Raw genomic sequence first — 18,955 nt, forward strand, 5'->3', positions numbered from 1 at the left:
TGCTGGGCGCCCGCAGGAGCCTGTCCCCCAGACCTGGCCACTGATTCCCCCTTCGCGCTCCCTTTCCCTTTCCGGAACCGGTCCGAGGAAGGAGGGCAATGAAAGGCTGGTAAACCCGTATCCGCGAGCTTGCCCGGCCATCTACCATCCCGCAAAACACCCTCCGCGGGAACTAACTAGCGGGGTAGGTAGTAAAAGCTGCACTTCAGCTCCCTCTGCAGAGCTGTCAGGACAGACTCGAGGGTTTTCCTCTTTTCGCGACCGACGTCTACGCACTCGAATATTCACTCGAGCGCGGCGTGGCCACTTGCTTCTGTCACTGCCCGGCACGAGCGCCTGAACAGAGTAATTTCTGCAGGCGCCCCAAGGGTCTTGAGCGCGCCCCCAATCCCGCGCGGCGGGGCCGTGCGCGCCCTCGCGTGCGTCACCAGCGACGTGCTCGCGTGCGTCGCCAGCTGCGCGGCCCCGGAGCACCGCGCTCCGCACGGCGGGGCCGCCATCGGTCTCGGGGCGCTCAGGGCCGGGCAGGGCAATGACACGCCCAGCGGGTGCGACCCGTTGTCCCCGTTCTGCCTCCTCCGCCTGGAGTCCCGGATCCCCGTGCGGAAGCAGAGCGCAAGAGCAGGGGAGGGGCCGGCTCGGGCGCGGAGGCGCCGCCGCGGCTCGTAGGCGCCCCGCTCAGGCGACACGCACGGCCAGGCTGGGCCTGGGGCGAGGGGCGGCTCGCGGAGCCACGCCCCGCGCACGCGCACTCGGAGGGGCGGGATGTGCGTGCGGTCACGTGGGAGGGGCGGGGCCGGGCGGGGTGCGAGAGAGGGGAGAGGCGGTGGGGAGGGAAGTCGGCGGCGGCCTCGGCGGCGACGGGAGCTGCGCCATGGCCGCGCTCTACGGGGGTGTAGAGGGGTGAGTGCGCGCGGGCGGAGGGAGCCCGGGAAGAGCGGCTTGGCGGCCCCGGGCCCGAGGGCGGGGAAGACTGCGGTGCTCGGGCAGGCGACTCGGGCCCGCGGCTCCGGCTGCGCGGGGCTGCGGGGTCTTGGGGAGGAGGGCAGTGTGCACGCAACGGGGTGCCCCGAGCTCGGGCTTTGCAGGGGCCCTGGTGCGTGCCACGGCCGCACCCCGGGGGGTCCTTTGTGGCTCACGACGGAACCACGCCTCTTCCTCCCGAGAGTGACTCCCTCCCGTGGTCTCTGGCCTTAGAAGAAGCTGCTCTGTCCCATTCCCGACTCCGGAGAGAGTTTTGCGGAAGAGGTGTCAGGTGTGAAGTTGCCGGACTAGGGGCTTGGAGGTGGAGGGTGGGAGTGGGGCGGCGGTCGGGACAGAGGGCTTTGCTGGAGGGTATCTGGGAGCTGGAGCTGCTGCGAACCCGAGTGGGATTGCCTGCCCTGATGCCGGAAACCCTCCCAGCCTCGGCACTCCGGGCTTCCTCACGCCGGATTGAGCCCTCTGTTGTTCTTGCATTTTTCCTGCTCCGAAACTTGTCTACTGGACTTTTTGTAAAATCTCTGCAAGAGATTTTACGGGCAAGGCTGTTGACCTCTCTGGGTTTCGAGGGGAAGGATGACCGAGGGCATCACCGAGGTCCCTGCCAGTGTCAGCTTTCTGTGAATCTGGCTGTGTCAAATCAGGCATAATAGAGGGTGACTGTTTTTCCCAAGGAGGGCATGTACTCTTTAGTCCGAGATTGGATTCACTGCTCTGGCATCCACATCTCACTACTGACTATCATAGACCCCCCAATTTTTTTTTTTTAATTGTAAATTGCTATTAAGGTTCATCTCCCCCATCCCTGCATTTATTGCCATTGCAGTTTTTAAAAACATAAGTACTGGAATTTGCATTCATCCCTATTCATCTGTAAAACATGACTTTGTCAAGAGATTCTTTTGGATGTTGAATCTGCCACCTCATGCATTAACTACCCCTCAGAACTTCATGACATCTTTGAGTTTGATCAGTACATCTTCATTGTCCTCTTGTGAGACATTCTAAAAGTACTGATCAATAAAGATCCCTATTACACAGTTCCACAGACTTCCCTCCAAACTACCATTTGCCCCAGTAATTTGCATTTGAGGGTTTAGTTGCCTAAGTAGGTATAAACTCACCAGTGGCCCTGACATCTGGTCAGTGCTTCTCACAAGCATTGGCAGCTGGAACCAGACTTTGAAAGGCAGTCTTTAGCTATTCTGAGAAGCACGGAGATATGCCATTCTCCTTAGCCACATTGAGCTCTAGGCATGAGGATGGAAAGATGGTCCAGAGCTTGACCCAGTGGAGCTTGTAGTCTAGTGAGAGGCATGACGGAAACATCTAATCATCTTAACATAGAGGAATCCTCAAGAGCAGTGTGGACACTGAGAAGACTCACTGAATGAATCAAACTGTGGGAGTGGGCCACGTACCAGGGAAGATCTCTAGACCAGATGACACACAAGTAGGGTGTTTAAGGGTAAGGAGGGTGTCCCCAGGGGAAGATGAGTGAGAACTATTTCAGTCCAAGAGCATGGCAGATGCCACACCACAGAGGTGGGTTTGGCAATGGTGCTTGGGTTTACTGAAGCGCCACCTCCGTCACAGTAGAGGGCATGCGACATGGGCTGCACAAGCTGTTAAGTCTCTGCGGGCTTTTCTGCACAGAGCTGAGTGCCCCCTTGTGTTCTGTAGGGGAGGCACGCAGTCCAGGGTCCTTTTACTCTCTGAGGATGGGCAGATCCTGGCAGAAGTGGAGGGACTCAGCACAAACCACTGGGTAAAGGCTGCATGGAGGGGACCAGTGGGCTTGGTTGGGGTTCTGTGGCTCTGTAACCCTGGTTTAGGTGGTGGCTGGGGCTCCTGGAGCAGCCTGTAGGGGCCACGCAGGTCCTGCGGGCCTTTGCAACTTCTCCTTCCCTTGACTGGGGCCAGCTGATTGGGACAGACAAGTGTGTGGAGAGGATCAACGAAATGGTGAACAGTGCCAAACAGAAAGCAGGAGTGGATCCTCTGGTACCTCTGCGCAGCTTGGTGAGTCAGGGGTACCTCCTGGAAATTAGGTCATCAGCAACACTGAGACAGGTAGTCCAGGCAACTCGAGCCAGATGACTGTAGAGGGAGAGGCCTCCAAGGTTTCGTTGCTTGTCTAGAAGCTCACTCGTGATCTTATCCATACTCATGGCTTCAGTTGCCACCTAGGAGCCACGAGTGCATTGGAAGAGTGTAGGGCTTTGGAGAGCCACTGAGACCTTGATTTGAATCCTAGCTTTGCTGTTGAATGTCTATATGGCCTTGAGCAACTTGCATACCTTCTCTAAGCCTCAGTTTTCTCATTTGGAAAAGGAGGGTAATAAGAGGATATAGCAGAGTTGTTTGGAAAGTAAAATACATCCCAAAGCGGTTAGCATAGTGCCTGACCCCTAGCTTTCATTAAATGTTAGCTGTTACTATCTTTAGCTCCAATCTCCAAAGTTGCTGTAACTCCCGCCACCCTCTGGACATCTCAGATGTTCTGCAGGTATAACCAACCCCATGAATTCGAAATCAAGCTTCCCTCTCCATATCTCTTCAACTTGCGTCTTTGCAAGGAGCACTGTTAGGGACATGACTGCCCTTCCCAGCTCCAAACCAGGCCTTGCTGGGGCCTCTCTTTCCCCTGTCCATTCCCAGCCCGGGTCCTTCTCAGCCACAGCCTTGTGAGGGGACCTTGTGTGGGGTGGAAGGAAGATGGGCTGGAGAGCAGGGGCAGGTGGAGGGGAGGGACTAGAAAGGGCCAGAGCCCTGCTCGCTGGCTCACCTCCTGTATGGTCTAGGGCCTGTCCCTGAGCGGTGGTGAGCAGGACAAGGCGAGGAGCCTCCTGAAGGAGGAGCTAAGAAACCGATTTCCCTACCTGAGTGAAAGCTACCTAATCACCAGTGACGCCACCGGCGCCATCGCCACAGCCACAGCCGTTGGTGAGGAGGTGGAGGGAGGCACGAGGAGAACTGATGGCCTTGGGAAAGCCCTTTAATGAAGCTGGCACAGCTAGTCTTTGAAATATCTGGAAGGTGGCTGCATCCTGTTTCCCCTGATTTTCTTTTCATTAGCTTACATGTTCCAGAACAAGGAGTGGACAGGAAGAGGGAGGGAAGGAAGGGTGTTCCGGGGGAAGCAAGGAGTTGAGGCGCACATACAGTCCCTAGAGGCAGTGGGTGCCTCTGGGGGCAGTCTGGGAGCAGGAGGAAGAGAGTGAGGGTGGCACAGAGATTAGCATCTGAATCTCTGCTTCTATTTTGCCAGCTTAATCATCTTGGGGAAGTTACTTAACTCTTATTTTCCCCATCTATAAAGTGGAAGTAATTGTACTGAGTAATTGACTGAATATCACCATGTGAACAGGCTCTACCACAGTCCTTGGCACACAGTAGGTACCTGGCAGGGCACACACCTGTGTTCCTCTTTGTCCCCCGGAGGAGGGCTCTACATGACTGGAATTTCCCTGAGAACCCAGCCCCCAAGAACCTCCGCCTTCAGGCAGGAAACTAGCCGGGCTCGCTTTCCTCCGTGGCAAGACTGGGTGGTGGCTCCCATTCCCAGGGCTTTGTGTCCTGCGCCGGGCTTTGGTCACCCTGATCCTGCCGTGCCCTTTCTCTAGTGTGCCCTTTCTCTAGGTGGAATCGTGCTCATCTCTGGGACAGGCTCCACCTGCAGGCTCATCAACCCTGATGGCTCTGAGCGCGGCTGCGGTGGCTGGGGCCACATGATGGGGGACGAGGGCTCAGGTGAGCTCCGGCTGACTGGGCCTGGCTCAGGGTCCTGAACCTTCACTTCCTGCAGCTCCCCGTCTTCCTCTTCCCTGTCTTTCACCTCTGAGTGACTGCTGAGAGTGCAGAAGGACCGCGAGATCTTCAAGGTGCAAGTGCTGGCCTGACAGCCCACCTGGCCCTTCAGCAGTGGCTGGCTTGCACAATTCAGGTTCATGCCTCGGCCCAGTAGCCATTGCCTGCCTGGCTTGGACTCTTGGAAAGAGTTTAAACTAAGAGGGTTAAGGCAGGAGATCCCATACTAGCCTGCTGGTGGGAATTGGTTCTAGAAGCCCCTTCCACCATCACCTCTTTATCCGTAGCACATGTACATTTTCATAGGGGCTTTTGGGGTCCAGCTCATGATGTGACTCCAGTGCTTTGTGTGACAGCTGACTGACCTTGTCTTCATCTTGGGGTGGGATCTTGTGTGACATCCTCACCTATTCTGTCTTCTCTTATCTGGGTCAGTCAGATACAGCTTGATGAGAGCCCCCCCCCCATCCCAGCTGGGAGTCAGGAAGCCTCATTTGCTGTAATAGATTACTAACCCTTCTGGGTCTGAGTTCACCGTGGGCTTGGGGAGCTTGCCCCATCCTTCAGCCCTCTCTGTTCTCCCATAGCCTACTGGATTGCACACCAAGGCGTGAAAATAGTGTTTGACTCCATTGACAACCTCGAGGCGGCTCCTCATGACATTGGGTACATCAAGCAGGCCATGTTCAGCTATTTCCAGGTATTCTTCCTGTGCCCAGTAAACACGCCCACCTCGGGTAGAGCAGTGGGAGGCCTAGAGTAGGATAGGAATGGGTGCAGGAGAGGGACTAGGTGGGGCCAAGGGGAGTCAGGGTGAGTCGTGGGTCAGAGCTGGAGGATGGAGGGTGGTCGGTGAGGACAGGATTCAGTATGACATGGGCACTGTGTTCCAGGAGGGTGCCAGGCATGAGGGAAGGGGTGGGCTGGGGGCATGTGATCGCTGGACAGCTAGAGCCTCCTGGGAGGTGAAGGCAGGCATGAAAAGTGTAAGGTGAACACACAGACACAGAAACAGCAGGTAAAGTCTGAACAGGTGTGTTGTACACCGGCCTGTGTGTGTCAGGAAGGCGAGCCCATTAAAAGGTGGGGAGGGAGAGTTCTTGGGGCATCGACTTTCTCTTTGGCTAGGCTGCACTTGTTTATAGCAGGTTAGGAAAAAGCCCCCTGTAGCTGACCCAGAGGCAAAAGGTGGGAGTGGGAAGGAAGATAAGTTATGTGATAGATGATATTATGAGCAAGGGCCATTAGACCTGCTGTTCAGCCACTAAGGTGAGCTGGGGCCAAGGCCAAGGAAGGAGATTAGAAATGCTGGAAAATATGCCCCAGGAATTGATGATTAAAGACCAACTGTGGCCTAGGCCGGGGTGAGGACTAGGGAGAGACCAGGAAGAGAAATTACTTCCTATTTCAGTTAACTGAAGGAAGTAGAGTTAAGCTGTCCTGACTCAGCAAATGGGTTCTAAACTCCACCAATAGGCCTAGTCTGTCCTCTGTCCTGTAGTTCACTTTTTAACTTCTGGAGTTGTTACAAAGATTAAATGGGAGAGTGTCCACAAATTGCTTAGTGCAATGGTACAGGTGCTCAAATTTTAGCCCACTTCTTACTCCATTTACTAAAATGTATTCTGGGGAGTCACTGATTACTCAGGACTTTTAAGAGGTGGGTAAAGGTGGGTAAGTTGTTGGGGTGGCAGAAGTTAGCCTTCTGGGATCAGGTAAGTTTGGGAGAAACAGATTTGACTGCAAGACTTCTCACAGCTTTTAATTTGCTAATGTACATTGTGTCTCTGCAAGGAGGAATTACAATGTGCAGTAATTCTCAGCCTCTTTTGATCAAATCTTTTCAAGAGCACCTCAAGGAACTGCAGAACACACTTTGGGGGACACAGATCTGTACTCTGTGCTTCCTCCAAGGTAATCTGTAGAGAGCTGTGGAGTCCATATAGGGGAAAATAACTTTTCTCAAGTGAGAACTCTCAAATCTCTGCACTCTCTAGATCTACTAAAAAGCAAACTATCCCACTTCTCAGACAGTGCAGACATTAGGAAGGTCAACTTGGGTGGGCCTAGTGGGGATTTTCATCTGCTTCTGATGACTCTCTGTCCTCTCTCTCTCAGGTTCCAGATCGGCTAGGAATTCTTACCCACCTCTATAGGGATTTTGATAAATCCAGGTTTGCTGGGTTTTGCCGGAAAATCGCAGAAGGTACTGGATGTGGGGCAGGGTTTTATCTGGCTTTGTCCCCCAGAAATCCCCCTAACCGGGAGATGGAGTGGGGTTCGGACGGGGACTAGCCACCAAGCACCCTCTGACCAAGCGGCCTCAGTTCTTTGATGCCTTGGGGTGGAGGCAGAGGGACTAGAAGAACTAGGGGACCATGGTTAGGCCTGTTGGGGTGGGTGTCAGGAGTGAGCACGCGGCCTCTTCTCTCCATACTGCCCATTCTCCGCTGTCGCATCTGGATCCCTGCACCCTCGGGGCACCCTAGGGCCCTCTCACTGCCTCTGGGCTGAGGGCCTTCCAGCGCAGAGCCAACAAGGGGCTGACCAAATGCAGGTGTTGGGGGTGGGTGGAGGGAGAGAGGCCCGACAGGGGTCCCAGCCAGCTGCTCAGACAAGGTCTTGGGGCTCCCAGAGCTGAGAGACCCTCAGGGACAGACTAAGACTAACTCAGGGTAAACTGGAGGGAGAAAGGAAGTGAGGGCTAGCGGCTCCCTAGGTATTCAGGCACTCCTGTCTCACTCCTCCCTACCCCAGGTGCTCAGCAGGGAGACCCCCTTTCCCAGTACATCTTCAGGAAGGCTGGGGAGATGCTGGGCAGACACGTCGTAGCTGTGCTGCCTGAGATTGACCCGGTGAGCTGAGGTGGGAAATGAATGAAGGTTGGGAGTTTCGGGGCCAACAAATCCTGTGTGAATTGGTTACTATGTTAAATGAACTTAAGAGGATGAGAAAATTTTTTGGAGAGTGTATAATGCAAAAAAAGTCATTTGGTCAAGTGACTCCCCTCTGACTTGCCCGTAATCTGTATTTTAGGTAGTAAATTGGTTTAATGTACATGTGCTCTCCCATTTCCTTCAGCCATCTTTCCATCCATTCACCTCCCTTCTCTTTCCTTTCTCTTTATTGTTGTTTAATCATTTTTCCTTCCTCTTCCCTCCCTTGCCTTTTTGAGTCTCTTCTATATTCCTCCCCTTTTTTATCTTTCTTTGAGTCCACCTTCTCACCTTCTAGTTCTTGGAAAAAGAGAGAGTAACTGGGGTCGAGTGGGGTGGTCTTAAGAGCCCACCCCCTCCAGCACTGGAGAGGCGTGGTTGGCTCCAATGTCCGTTTTCTGCTCTCTGCCAAGGTCTTGTTCCAAGGGGAGAATGGCCTTCCCATCCTGTGTGTAGGCTCCGTGTGGAAGAGCTGGGAGCTGCTAAAGGAAGGCGAGTATGGGATGGAGGTGTGGGGAGGGAAGGACCAGGCCCAGGAAAACTGCCTGCCCCGGGGCCCTGGGATTCTGCTCCCAGCAAGAGGCTGGAGCCTTAGGCCTGGACAAGCGGTGGGTCCCTCAGGCTAGGGTTGTTGATCTTTCATTCTGCCAGCGAGCCCTTTTACAGTGTCCCATTCCAATTTCCATGAACTCTTGAAAAGATGTTCTTTTCCAAACAATTTATTAAATAACAGCCACTTTTAAAAATTAAAGACAAATCTAACATAAATTCAAAGCTTCTGACCAGTGTATTTGATAGCCTCTGGTGACATCCCTAGACAGCACAGTCCTAGCCAGAAGGAAAGAAACGTGACCTCTTAGACCTTGCCGCCTGATTTCAGGCAGGTGTATGATTTCCATTAGACGTTCTCAAGTACCTCGAGGACCCCTCCTGCTGCCTTGGAGCTCCCGGTGTCAGGCACTTGGGCTAAGGGAGGGCAGGCCCTTTGTAGGCTGCTGGCTCGGTCCCTCACAGCCGTTACTGAGCTCACGTACCTGGCTTGGCACATCCTGCGTGTTGCACACCTCTGCAGGAATGCCTCAGGGCCTGGGCCTCTTCTTTCTCTCCCTCTTTGTCCCCACCTTCCCCCTGGGCTCCATCACAGGCTGCTTGTCTCCCCTCATGTCTGTCTTCTGCGTTCTTCCCCTTCAGGTTTCCTTTCGGCGCTGACCCAAGGCAGAGAGATCCAGGCTCAGAACTCTTTCTCCAGCTTCACCCTGATGAAGCTGAGGCACTCTTCGGCCCTGGGTGGGGCCAGCCTGGGGGCCAGGCACATCGGGCACCTCCTCCCCATGGACTACAGTGTCAATGCCATTGCCTTCTACTCCTACACCTTCCCCTAGGGCTGCACCCAGCCCCACCCCCTCCAAGCCCAGTGAACAATGGGTGCTGAAAGGGAGGAGGTTCTTTTTTCCTTTTTTTTTAAAAACACACATAGAAGAAAATAAATGCATTTTACCCACTCCCCAGCTGGATTGTTACCAGACTCACTGTACACATCTTGGTGCATGTGCTAGGAGTATCCCAGAGGGCTCAGGAGTGGTTTTAGTCCAAGACTGAAAGCCTAGCCTTGGGCATTTGGCCTGGTCTGCAGGACACTGGCCATGCACTTGGACAGAAGATTCACTGCCCTCTCCACCACTTTGCAAACTTATGCACTGTGCCATGCAATTAAGCCATTTCCTGTTTTCTCCTAGCAGAGGGGGACCATGATCTGTGCCTAACCATGTTCAGTGGAATTAAGTGTTCTCCATCCAAAACATCACAGTGAATACCCTAAGCCAGATCACAGCCTCTGCTGGTAGTGTGGTAGTACCAGTACGATGTAGGGGACAAGGTTCATTCCTAGTCCAGGAGAATTTTCACCTCCTTGAATTTAGTAGTCACAGGTAAACAGCACATTCTGCAGTTTTTCCCATGAACAAGTTCCCATGAACAAGGAGGGCTGCTGAGACCCAGGGAGACCAGCCAGTACACAAGGAGGCTGGCCTTTGTTTTGGGTCCTGCAAGTCTGGCTCTGATTAAAGCATGACATCATCTGTTGTGTGGCCCTGTGAATAGAGAGCATCAGTGAAAAACAGGGAGCTGTAGTTTGATCAGTAAAGGCAAGCTCAAGCTGTTGTGCTGCCACCTATGGTGTGGGGTGAAGACTGAAGACAAGTCTTGATCCACAATGGCTGCCTCTGCAGGTGTTTAGAGTGTGAGCCATTAGACGCAGCTCAAATTGTAGTACAGCTTGTTTTAAACTTGGATCTTTGTTTCTCTGCACTCTGCTTCCCAACACGCCTTCCTTCATCCCCCTTCCCCACCCCATCTGGCACCTGATTCAGTAAGTTGAGATGGGATGGGAGATTGTTGTTCCTAAATATCTTGGGCAATTTCTGCTGCAGGGGTCCAGGATCTGCACTTGAGGGTTTTAAGTTCTGATTAGGCCTTCTAAGCCTTGTTTGCCAAGTCACATGATGCTGTTCCTCCACACACTGTAGCATTCGTATATGAACAGCACGGTAGCTGCTTTCATCCTGTCAGCTCTAGCCAGCACAGCAAGCTGGAGCACAGGGCAAGTCCATTCTAAGGGTGGCCAGTAATCTATGATTCCATCTGCGGCCCTCACGAATGGATGATGGGCCCCTGCTCTCAGCTGAGTACTGCTTGGTTTAAAAGCTTGCAAAGAAAACAGGGACACAAAGAGGTGCCTTTGCTATACCCCAAAGTCCTAATAACACTATTAATGAGTGACAAGCCTTAGAGGAAGTATTTTTTACATGATTTCAGACCAGAATCAAGTAGTAGTTTGATTTATAATCCAAAACTTCCTAGGTGAAAAATGATTTATGAATTCTGAGATCTTCTAATGTTCTGCAGGATCCAGCTGACCCTTGTTCTTACCTTGCCTAGGTTCTATAGTTTGAATGGGACAGTGGAGATGTTCGAGCCAAGAACACATCTATTGTTATTTTTTGAGGTACCAGGGCCAGGGATTGAAACTGGGACCTCAAAAGTGGAAAGCTAATGCTCAACCACTGAGCCACATCAACTGTCCTGAGTTGTTTGGTTTTTTTTGTTTGTTTTGGTTTTGGTTTAGGAGGCACGGGAAACCAAACCTGGGACAACCTCCCATGTGGTGAGCAGGTGCTCAACCACTTGAGCCACATCCCCTCCCTGAAAGAACACATCTTATTTGAGGTCTCAGCACCTCAGTGTTGAATAAATATTAGTTTAAAAAATGCACTATTAAAATGCATGAGGTCAAGCTGTGTTCCCAGTTCCTTGAGCTGGAGGAGCTGTGATGAGGTAGCTTCTTTTCCAGTTAGTAAGGTTCTATTACATGGAGGTTGCAGTGCAAAAATCTTTTTTTTTTAATAACATTTTTAAATGTTTCCCCCTTTTAATTTTAAACTTAGATTCTTCCCTCAACAAAATCTCAGGAACAATTCATGGGATTCTCCATTCCTGAGGCATGGAGATATAGCTTCATCTCTTCTGATCCTACAACAGTCCTGTGACAAGGCAAGAGCTTGGAACAAGCACTGGACCAAATGAGACCAGCACTGCCTTTCTTCACCTGAATGATCTCATAGACAGCACAGCCTCATCTGTACTATTCACTCAGCAAACTGTTACTGACTGTCTTCTAGATGGGACAGGCATGCTAAAGATGAAAAATGAGTGCATCCTTTTTGAGTTGGTAAAAATTCATGTAACTGCACACCTACAGTAACTGTGCTGTTCTGTATTGTATTATACTTCCATGAGTTTAATTTAAAAAATGAATACACCTTTATCCACATCTCTTCCGGGATGTTAACGCTAATAATTTCAGACCTAGTATACACATGACTTATAGCACCTCAGTGATCTATAAATAGGCAAGTCAGCGCAAGGCTTTTTCCCCGATTTTAGAAAGAAGGCAAAGAAATGACAGAACTCAAAGCAAAACCCCTGGGTCCTGTTCTGGCCTCATCACCTTCGTATGATAAAGCCCCTTAGACAACAATTGGGAGATTCAAACTAGGTGTAAGTTGAAATTAAGTACGTATTACCAAACTAATCACAAGAGCAGGCCCTTCATCTGACTCAGTGCCTAAGACAGCACTTGGAAGGGAGGGAGCTTTCAAACTTGTTCAGTAGTTGAAATACATAATCCCTTGTTTTCTAGGCAGGACTCAGTTTTGCCCACAGGTGAGAAAATAATTATCCAACTTCCCTGGAGCCCCAGGATTTCTTGTTACCACCCTTCCTTTAATGCTGTCCATATTACTGCCACTATTTATAGAGCTGGCTGCTGTGGATGAAGTGTCTATATGTGCTAGGCAGTATTCTAAAATTAAATTATAATTTTCACAAGTAGCTCCTGGAGGAAAATGTACCTTTACAAATAAGGAAACTGAGGTTCAGACTGAGGCACCAAGAAAGTGGTTGGAGGTGGGATTCATTCAGGTCAGTGACTTCCAAGGCCACCATTATCCTACCTTCCTGTAATGCTATTCAGAGTGGAAAACTGCAACTAAAACTGCGATCTATCTTGAAACAAAAATCTCACAGGAACGGATGTGGCTCAAGCAGTTGAGTGCCTGCCTCCCACACGGGAGGTCCCAGGTTCGGTTCCCAGTGCCTCCTGAAAAAAACAAAAACAACATGCAAAACAAATGAAAAAACTCAGGGAAGCCAATGTGGCTCAAAGGTTGAGTGCCAGCATCCCACACAGGAGGTCCCGGGCCCCAAGTACCTCAAAAAAACAAAAAAAATCTCTCATCCTCATACACACACGCACATCACACACACGCTCCTATGGTATAAAATATAATGACCCAATCTTAGGAAAAAGGGTACCACTGCTGGCAAATGCATTTTATTCTCATTTTATTGAGGTTTTCAACAGCTGCCATTTGATTTGTAAAGCAAGTTTTTTTTTAAAGTAGTTTTCCATTTTTGATATTTTTATGAAAATTATTTTCTTCAACTTTAAAACCCTGCCCCTCCCCCAAAGAAGTATTACCAACTACCATGTAATGTTTATTTAAGGGGGAAAAAAGAACAAAAACAACTCTCAGACACTTGTGAAACAGGGATAAAAGTCGAGCATACTCTGGGTGCTGGGGATGCTGAGCTGCCTCGGCACCAGTAGCACCCTTTCCAGGGGCTTCTCTGATTCCACAGGCTCCACTCCCTTTCTCTACCTCCTCTGCTGACCTCATTCCTTCCCTCCAAATCTGTCCAACTAAGGCAGCTCGATCTATAATCCACGTTAAGCTTTTATAAAGGAGACATGATACCAAATTTAGAGCATCCAGAGACTTCCCCATCCAGTCTGGGGGGAGGAAAAAAATATCCAACATAACAATGATGGTTTTACTTTCTTGTCCAGACCTCAAACATATGCTCATATTTATTAAATGAGTTATCAAATGCTTCAAAAGTCCTGACATATGCAGACAGCACAGAAGTTCCTTATAAAAAGAAGTTGCAAAATTATCAAAAATTTCTGCAGCAGTTCAGGCTCCTCAAGAGGATATTGTAACAAAGCTGGTTTGCATAAAAAATTTGACACGAAGAGCAGCTTCCCCTATGAGTCCCACATTTTAAGAATTTCATTCATTTAGACCACAGGAGGTTGAAATCTAAGTTGAAAAGACTTCCTGCTGATAAAAGTGGTATATTCATACCAAAGAATACTATTCAGCAATTACAAATGAAAAAGTGCTGACACATATCATGGATGAGCTTCAAAAACCTGCTAAGTGAAAGAAGTCAGACACAAGAGACCTCATACTGTGTAATTTCATCTATAAGAAATGTCCAGAAAAGGCAACTTGATAGAGACAAAGTTGATTAGTGGTTGTCTGGGATGACAATGAACTGTCAATGGGCATGAGGGAGCTTCGTGAAGGGATGAAAATTTCTAAAACTGATTTATTGTGAGGACTGTACCACTTGGGAAAGTTACCAAAATCAATGAATAGTATACTTTAAGTGGGTGAATATTATATATAAAATATAGCTAAATAAAATTGTTTAAAAAAAAAAAGAGTCCCTGACTCCCAAACCACCCAACAAGCATTAAACATTTCTGAAGGCTCAATCAACAGGACAGGATTACCACTTAGTGTTGACTTACAGAGTGAAATTTCTTTTATTATTATCTCACTTTTTTTGTAGTATTAAATAACCTAGAATTTTTCTTTATTGTTTTAATAAAAGGTGTCCAGTAAGAAGATAGGATTGGGGAAGAAAGCTCAGCAGATCTCACAACTGAGACTCCCAGTAACAACAAAATCAAAGGGGGGCTTTTTCTTTTGAGCTAAAGAAGGTGCATCTGTCCGTTTGTAGGTTTCTCCCCTATGCCCCCCTGAGGGGAGAATATCTTGGGTGACACCCTACAGACCAGTGTACTCTGCTGTCCAATTTCCATGACCCCCTAAATTTTACTCAGACTGACTGGAAAAGGCAGTAGGGGGTTGGGCAAAAAGGACAGACGACCAAGTAACATGCAGAAAACTTAAGCATTTCCTTGGGTGACCCTCCTGCTCCCCTGTCCCTGTCACCAATAGCAGCTTCAAGATGGGAGAAATACAGAAGATTAAACGCAAAGAGAAAAAAAAGCAGCTCTTCCAAACTGGTGACTGAGCAAGTCTGTCTATGGCGGACAGCCTCCACAAGGCAGCAGAGCGCTTGGAGTACTGCAGAATGGAGAGAATGCAGAGCAGGCATCCACATGGGCAGTGAGGGGCAACTGTGGGCAGGCAGGAAAGCAAGGCCCCTGCTGCACACCAAATCGTGGTCAATTCTCATGTTCTCTCCACCCACTTCCCAAACTAATGATGTTTGCATCGTCCCAGAGGAAGGTGGCTGGGGAACACACAGTGACTCTGCTAGCTGGATTATCTCCAAATCTTGGTCAAATTTGCCAGGTCTCTGCTTGTACCTTATCATCACCTAAACCAAGAAATATAGGGGTCCTTTTCAAAGAACACCTGCCTCAATCAAAGAATCACAGGAGAGTAGAGTCCTGGGCTCCAGGTGTTTGGAGAACCCAGGCATTTATCTTCCTGGGGTGTGCAGCAACACAAGATTCAGGCAGGCTCTTTCCTTTGGCCACCTCTTCACATAACTGCTTGCTAACAGGCATTAATTGCCAGAGTATTCGACAGACCTCTTTACTTCCCAGGCTCTCCAAAATTAAGACATAACTTTGACATCAGAGCAATTCACAATCTGGAAAATGCTGCTAAGAACTAAACTAGAAACATTTATTTTTAAGCCATAGTTAGCATTATATTCTTAATGAGACCCCCAGCTGTTTTGACTTTGGAAACTAAATGTGCTGCAAAAGACCAGCTTGTTCCATCTGATGACTCTGGCCTGACCTTATGTGACCCCCAAAAGTCTACTGCTGCAGTTAGAAACTGGCCCAAAGGCCCAAACCTGCATGTGCTCAGGCCCAGGCCATATCCATCGAGTTTTCTGATGCACTTCAAAGGCCTGAAGAAATTGAAAGGGCATTCCTCTAAGTTTTTTTTCTTTCTCTTTGAAGGGAAAGAGATAAAATAATTTTCATCTTGGAGTTTTAGAGTCAAATAAATACTTGCAATAATCAGAAATCCATCACTAATAAACTAACACCAGAATTGGCAACTATTGAGAGAATACACATTCCATTTCTATACAAATTCTACAACTTCTAGTTGCCAACAAAAAAACGATTAAACATAGTGGCTTTAATTCAACAACAAAATTATCACTTATGAATACAAGCTTCACCATTAAAGGATACAAGTGTCTAGTCTGACTTGCACTTAGAACCTCTCCTGCGAGGAAAAGTCTGAGACAGACTGAGGCTCCCAGACTTTCACCATGAAGGTCCAACAAAACTCAAATGCATTTTCTGCTAAGAAGTTGGTAAACTCTAACCGTAGCTGCACTTGTGATCTGGGTAACAACTGTGCTCCCAGCAGACAACATAAAACTGGTGGAGAAAAGAGCTGGCCTACAGGAAAAAATCATATAAAACAGAAGCCTACATAAAAAATGGGGTAGCATTATAAGCTGCCTCCTGAGACTGAAGTCACTGTGCTCAGTGTCTGAAAAGGACTTGAAACCCCAGCCCTCAGGCTCCACTACTCATCTGGCAGCAAGTTTTCACTAGTCCTGGCCAAATACATCTTGTGAAATCATGCTGAAGACTGACACCCAAAACAGACAGACAAGCCCCTTGTGCCACCCCCAGCAGCATGGCCTGCCCTTGGCGTCAGAAGAGCAAACTTCCTGAAAGGTGGAGAAACAGCTCAACTCTGGAGTCCTGTAGGACTTTCCAGATGGGCAGCCAAACAAGAATCCATTGTACTCTTCATGATGGTGACACCCAAAACCTTGGAAACAGACACTTTCTGTAATCCCAACACGTTTCCAAAAGCCATAAGAACTCTGAGGTTGGACAGGCTAACGGAGATTGAAGGAGGAAAAAGAGTCCCAGGAAAGAGAGACTTCTATTTCTGCCCTTCCAAAGTCCTCTTTTTGTTAGAGGAAACAACGCCAGCTGAAAGTTGACACTGGAATAACGAAGTTTCTTTATTCAGAGCCCTCCCTGAAGAAGAGTTAACGGTTCCATTCTCTTGAGGTAGAGGCTTTGGGAATTAACATGCGCGTCTGGAAATACAAGCTCTCTAAGAGACCCATTTGAAATGTGACCTAACGAAGAAGGCCATTTTTCAGATGATGACATCTTATAGACGCCAATGAGGAAAAAGAGCGTGAGCTCATATTTTAAATCTGACATTAGCCTGTGGCTGTTCAGAAACTCAAAAGGCAGGGAGCAGATGTAGCTCAATAGTTGGACGGCCACCACAAAGTCCTGGGTTCATTCCCCAGTACCTGCTTAAAAAAAAAAAAACAAAACACTTATCAAGGGAACCGAGAAGAAAAACTTCCCAGACCCTAGTCCTTTCCTTCCTACCTCGGGCCCACAGCCACATACTGCATTTACACAGACCTTTATTTCAAGTTACATGATCTTTCTTTACAGGCCCACACTACAACACAGTAGCTGCCACACAGAAGCTACTCTCACCCTCGGGCCTCTGCAAGTCCCCATTCTGGAAGAATGGCCAGGACTGGAGACGATCTCTTTCAGATATGACTCTGCCACCTCCGTCTCCATTACACAAACGTCCCCTCTGGCGCCCAGTTTAGTTCTTTGAGAATAGCAACAAAAAAGCCCCATGAGTTACAAACAGCAAAGACTAAATGTTTCCAAAGAGCAAAACCTAGAAAACTCTTGCTAGGAGGATGGGAACTGAATAATAGCTGAAAATATCCCCATGGGTCAGTTATTACCCTTGATCAAGCAGGCCTCACCTCCTAGGCTTTTTTGAGTTCCTTTGCCTAATCTTAAGATGTGGGAAAAACATCCAAACTGTGAACCGAGCTTCTTGCTACAGTCCTGAAAAATATATTTACTTGTAAAAGTGCAAAAAACCCTGATGGTAACGCAACGTTGTGAAAATAATTAACCCCACTTAACTGTATACTCGAAAGTGGTTAAAATGGGAAATTTTATATTACATCTATGTTAAAACACACACACACACACACACAAAAGTGCATAAAATCTTTCTAAAGGAATGAAGACACCAGGGGACCAAGCATTCTGGGGCTGGAAAAAAGTAAACGGTGTAAATAAATTTAAAATGCAACTAACAGCATTCAAGAACGACTGGTCCAGGCTCAAGCCTGGAGCATGTCTCTCATAGACCTTTGGTAATAATATCTTTTCTTTAAAAACAAAACAAAGAAACAAACAAAAAACAGAGCGGGATAGGAGGGGAAAGGGAAAAGGAAACAGGGTACTAGACACCATGAGGGATGAGGTGGCAAATCAGACCTACTTGCTCTTTTACCTCCTGATGAGTCTAACAGTAGCTGTAAACAGTTTTTAAGAGTAGGATGACAGCAACTGAATGACTCATCTGATTTATGACTTTATGACTTTCAACCACCAAAAGAGTTATAGGAACTTAGGACTTAAGTCTGTTTTCTTGAATGGGGTTCAGGGCAGAGATGTGGGCTCGGCCCACCATTGGCAATCCCAGTACATCCCAAGAAACCACCAGGGGTGGGGGGAGCTGAGCTTCGTGCTCTTGCTTGTACCACCTGCTGCTTCTGCTTGTTGCTCTTCTCATTCAGCTTAACAGGCACAACAAGTAGTTCTCCAGGTGTTCACTGCCCTTGGCTAGTATACAGCAGGGTGAAAAGGGCATTTCTCAAACACCCAGTTTTTCTTGGTCAGCTTATTTTGTTTAAAGACAAAAGGCAGAATATTCCTGATTGGGGGTGGGGGGGGGGCGATTGCAATTTCCTTAACACAAGAGAATTAAAAGAAAAAGGAAACTGCTTCAAACGAAAGTCAGCCGAACAAAAAAGAAATACTCAGAGGCTTGCAGAATAAGACTGAGCACATTAGTTACTCCTCACAGTGTCATTCTCCCCTCCCCTGCGGGCACCCTCCCCCACCCCACCCTCTTCAGCTCCGCTTTTCTGTGCAGCACTGCCCCCAGATGTGGGGACACACAAGTCCTCAAAGCTTTCTGTCAGCTCAGTACTTCACTCCTGGAATAAACTCCTTTGCATCCGGGTTCAGGTTACTTTTGCTCTGAAATAAGAATAAAGATGATAAATCCCAAGGCAAGCTGTACTTTAGAGTTGATTTTCTCCCACTTTCATTATTACCTGGCCTTTTCCTGCAGCCTCAAGGAGAGAAAGAAATAAAATTCCCTGTGACTCCAACTGTTATTGCTGGGTTGCTCCCAACAGCTCCTGATATACTAAGCTCCGATCAATCTTATTTTCTCCTTCCTGTTCTCTTCATGATGCTTTCAAATTCTCATCAGGCCTGTAAGTTCGACTCCAAAAATAATTTTTCAATTCATTGAGTACCTTCTTTATGAAAATCAGGTATTACATCAAACCAGCTTGGTTACCACAATCCCTATTTTTTTGTGTCATTTTGCAGTACTCACCAGGACTGACTGTTCTCAAGTGACTATTCAAAATCTTGGCAAAACTTCAGGGCACAATCTTTCTGAACATGAGTTGCAGAATTCTTATATTAAGTGAACATGAAAAGCAGGGAATTAATTTAGGTGGTTTTCTAATTGTAAGTGGAAAATGGCCTCTCGAGTATGTTCCTTTTG

The 18,955-nt window shown here is 48.4% G+C and overlaps 2 protein-coding genes across 5 annotated transcripts in view; one reads left to right on the forward strand and one right to left on the reverse strand.

Annotated features, from left to right (window-relative positions):
• Window positions 1-795: 795 nt before the first annotated feature.
• Window positions 796-9,235, forward strand: NAGK (N-acetylglucosamine kinase). Of its 3 annotated transcripts, none has more exons than XM_004473270.5 (10): window positions 796-903; window positions 2,665-2,749; window positions 2,905-3,003; window positions 3,786-3,927; window positions 4,624-4,734; window positions 5,379-5,491; window positions 6,910-6,997; window positions 7,549-7,646; window positions 8,141-8,219; window positions 8,919-9,235. In XM_004473270.5, exons 1-10 carry the CDS (start codon window positions 875-877, stop codon window positions 9,107-9,109), a joined length of 1,035 nt encoding a protein of 344 aa, XP_004473327.1. In that variant the 5' UTR covers window positions 796-874; the 3' UTR covers window positions 9,110-9,235. The 3 variants fall into 3 exon arrangements, with proteins under 3 accessions (XP_004473327.1, XP_004473328.1, XP_023438811.1); XM_023583043.3 differs by lacking the exon at window positions 796-903 and adding an exon at window positions 1,237-1,255; XM_004473271.4 differs by lacking the exon at window positions 2,665-2,749 and having other exon boundaries at window positions 822-903.
• Window positions 9,236-12,612: 3,377 nt separating this feature from the next.
• The window catches only part of PAIP2B (poly(A) binding protein interacting protein 2B), a 47,825-nt gene continuing 41,482 nt past the window's right edge, over window positions 12,613-18,955 (reverse strand). For both annotated transcript variants that reach the window (XM_004473275.4, XM_071208901.1), the window contains exon 4: window positions 12,613-18,414. In XM_004473275.4, the coding sequence (XP_004473332.1) occupies window positions 18,358-18,414 (57 nt within the window). In that variant the 3' untranslated portion in view covers window positions 12,613-18,357. The remainder of the gene's footprint in view (window positions 18,415-18,955) is intronic.

Source organism: Dasypus novemcinctus, chromosome 17 (genome assembly GCF_030445035.2).
Source record: "Dasypus novemcinctus isolate mDasNov1 chromosome 17, mDasNov1.1.hap2, whole genome shotgun sequence".
In the NCBI taxonomy this organism is placed as follows: Eukaryota; Metazoa; Chordata; class Mammalia; order Cingulata; family Dasypodidae; genus Dasypus; species Dasypus novemcinctus.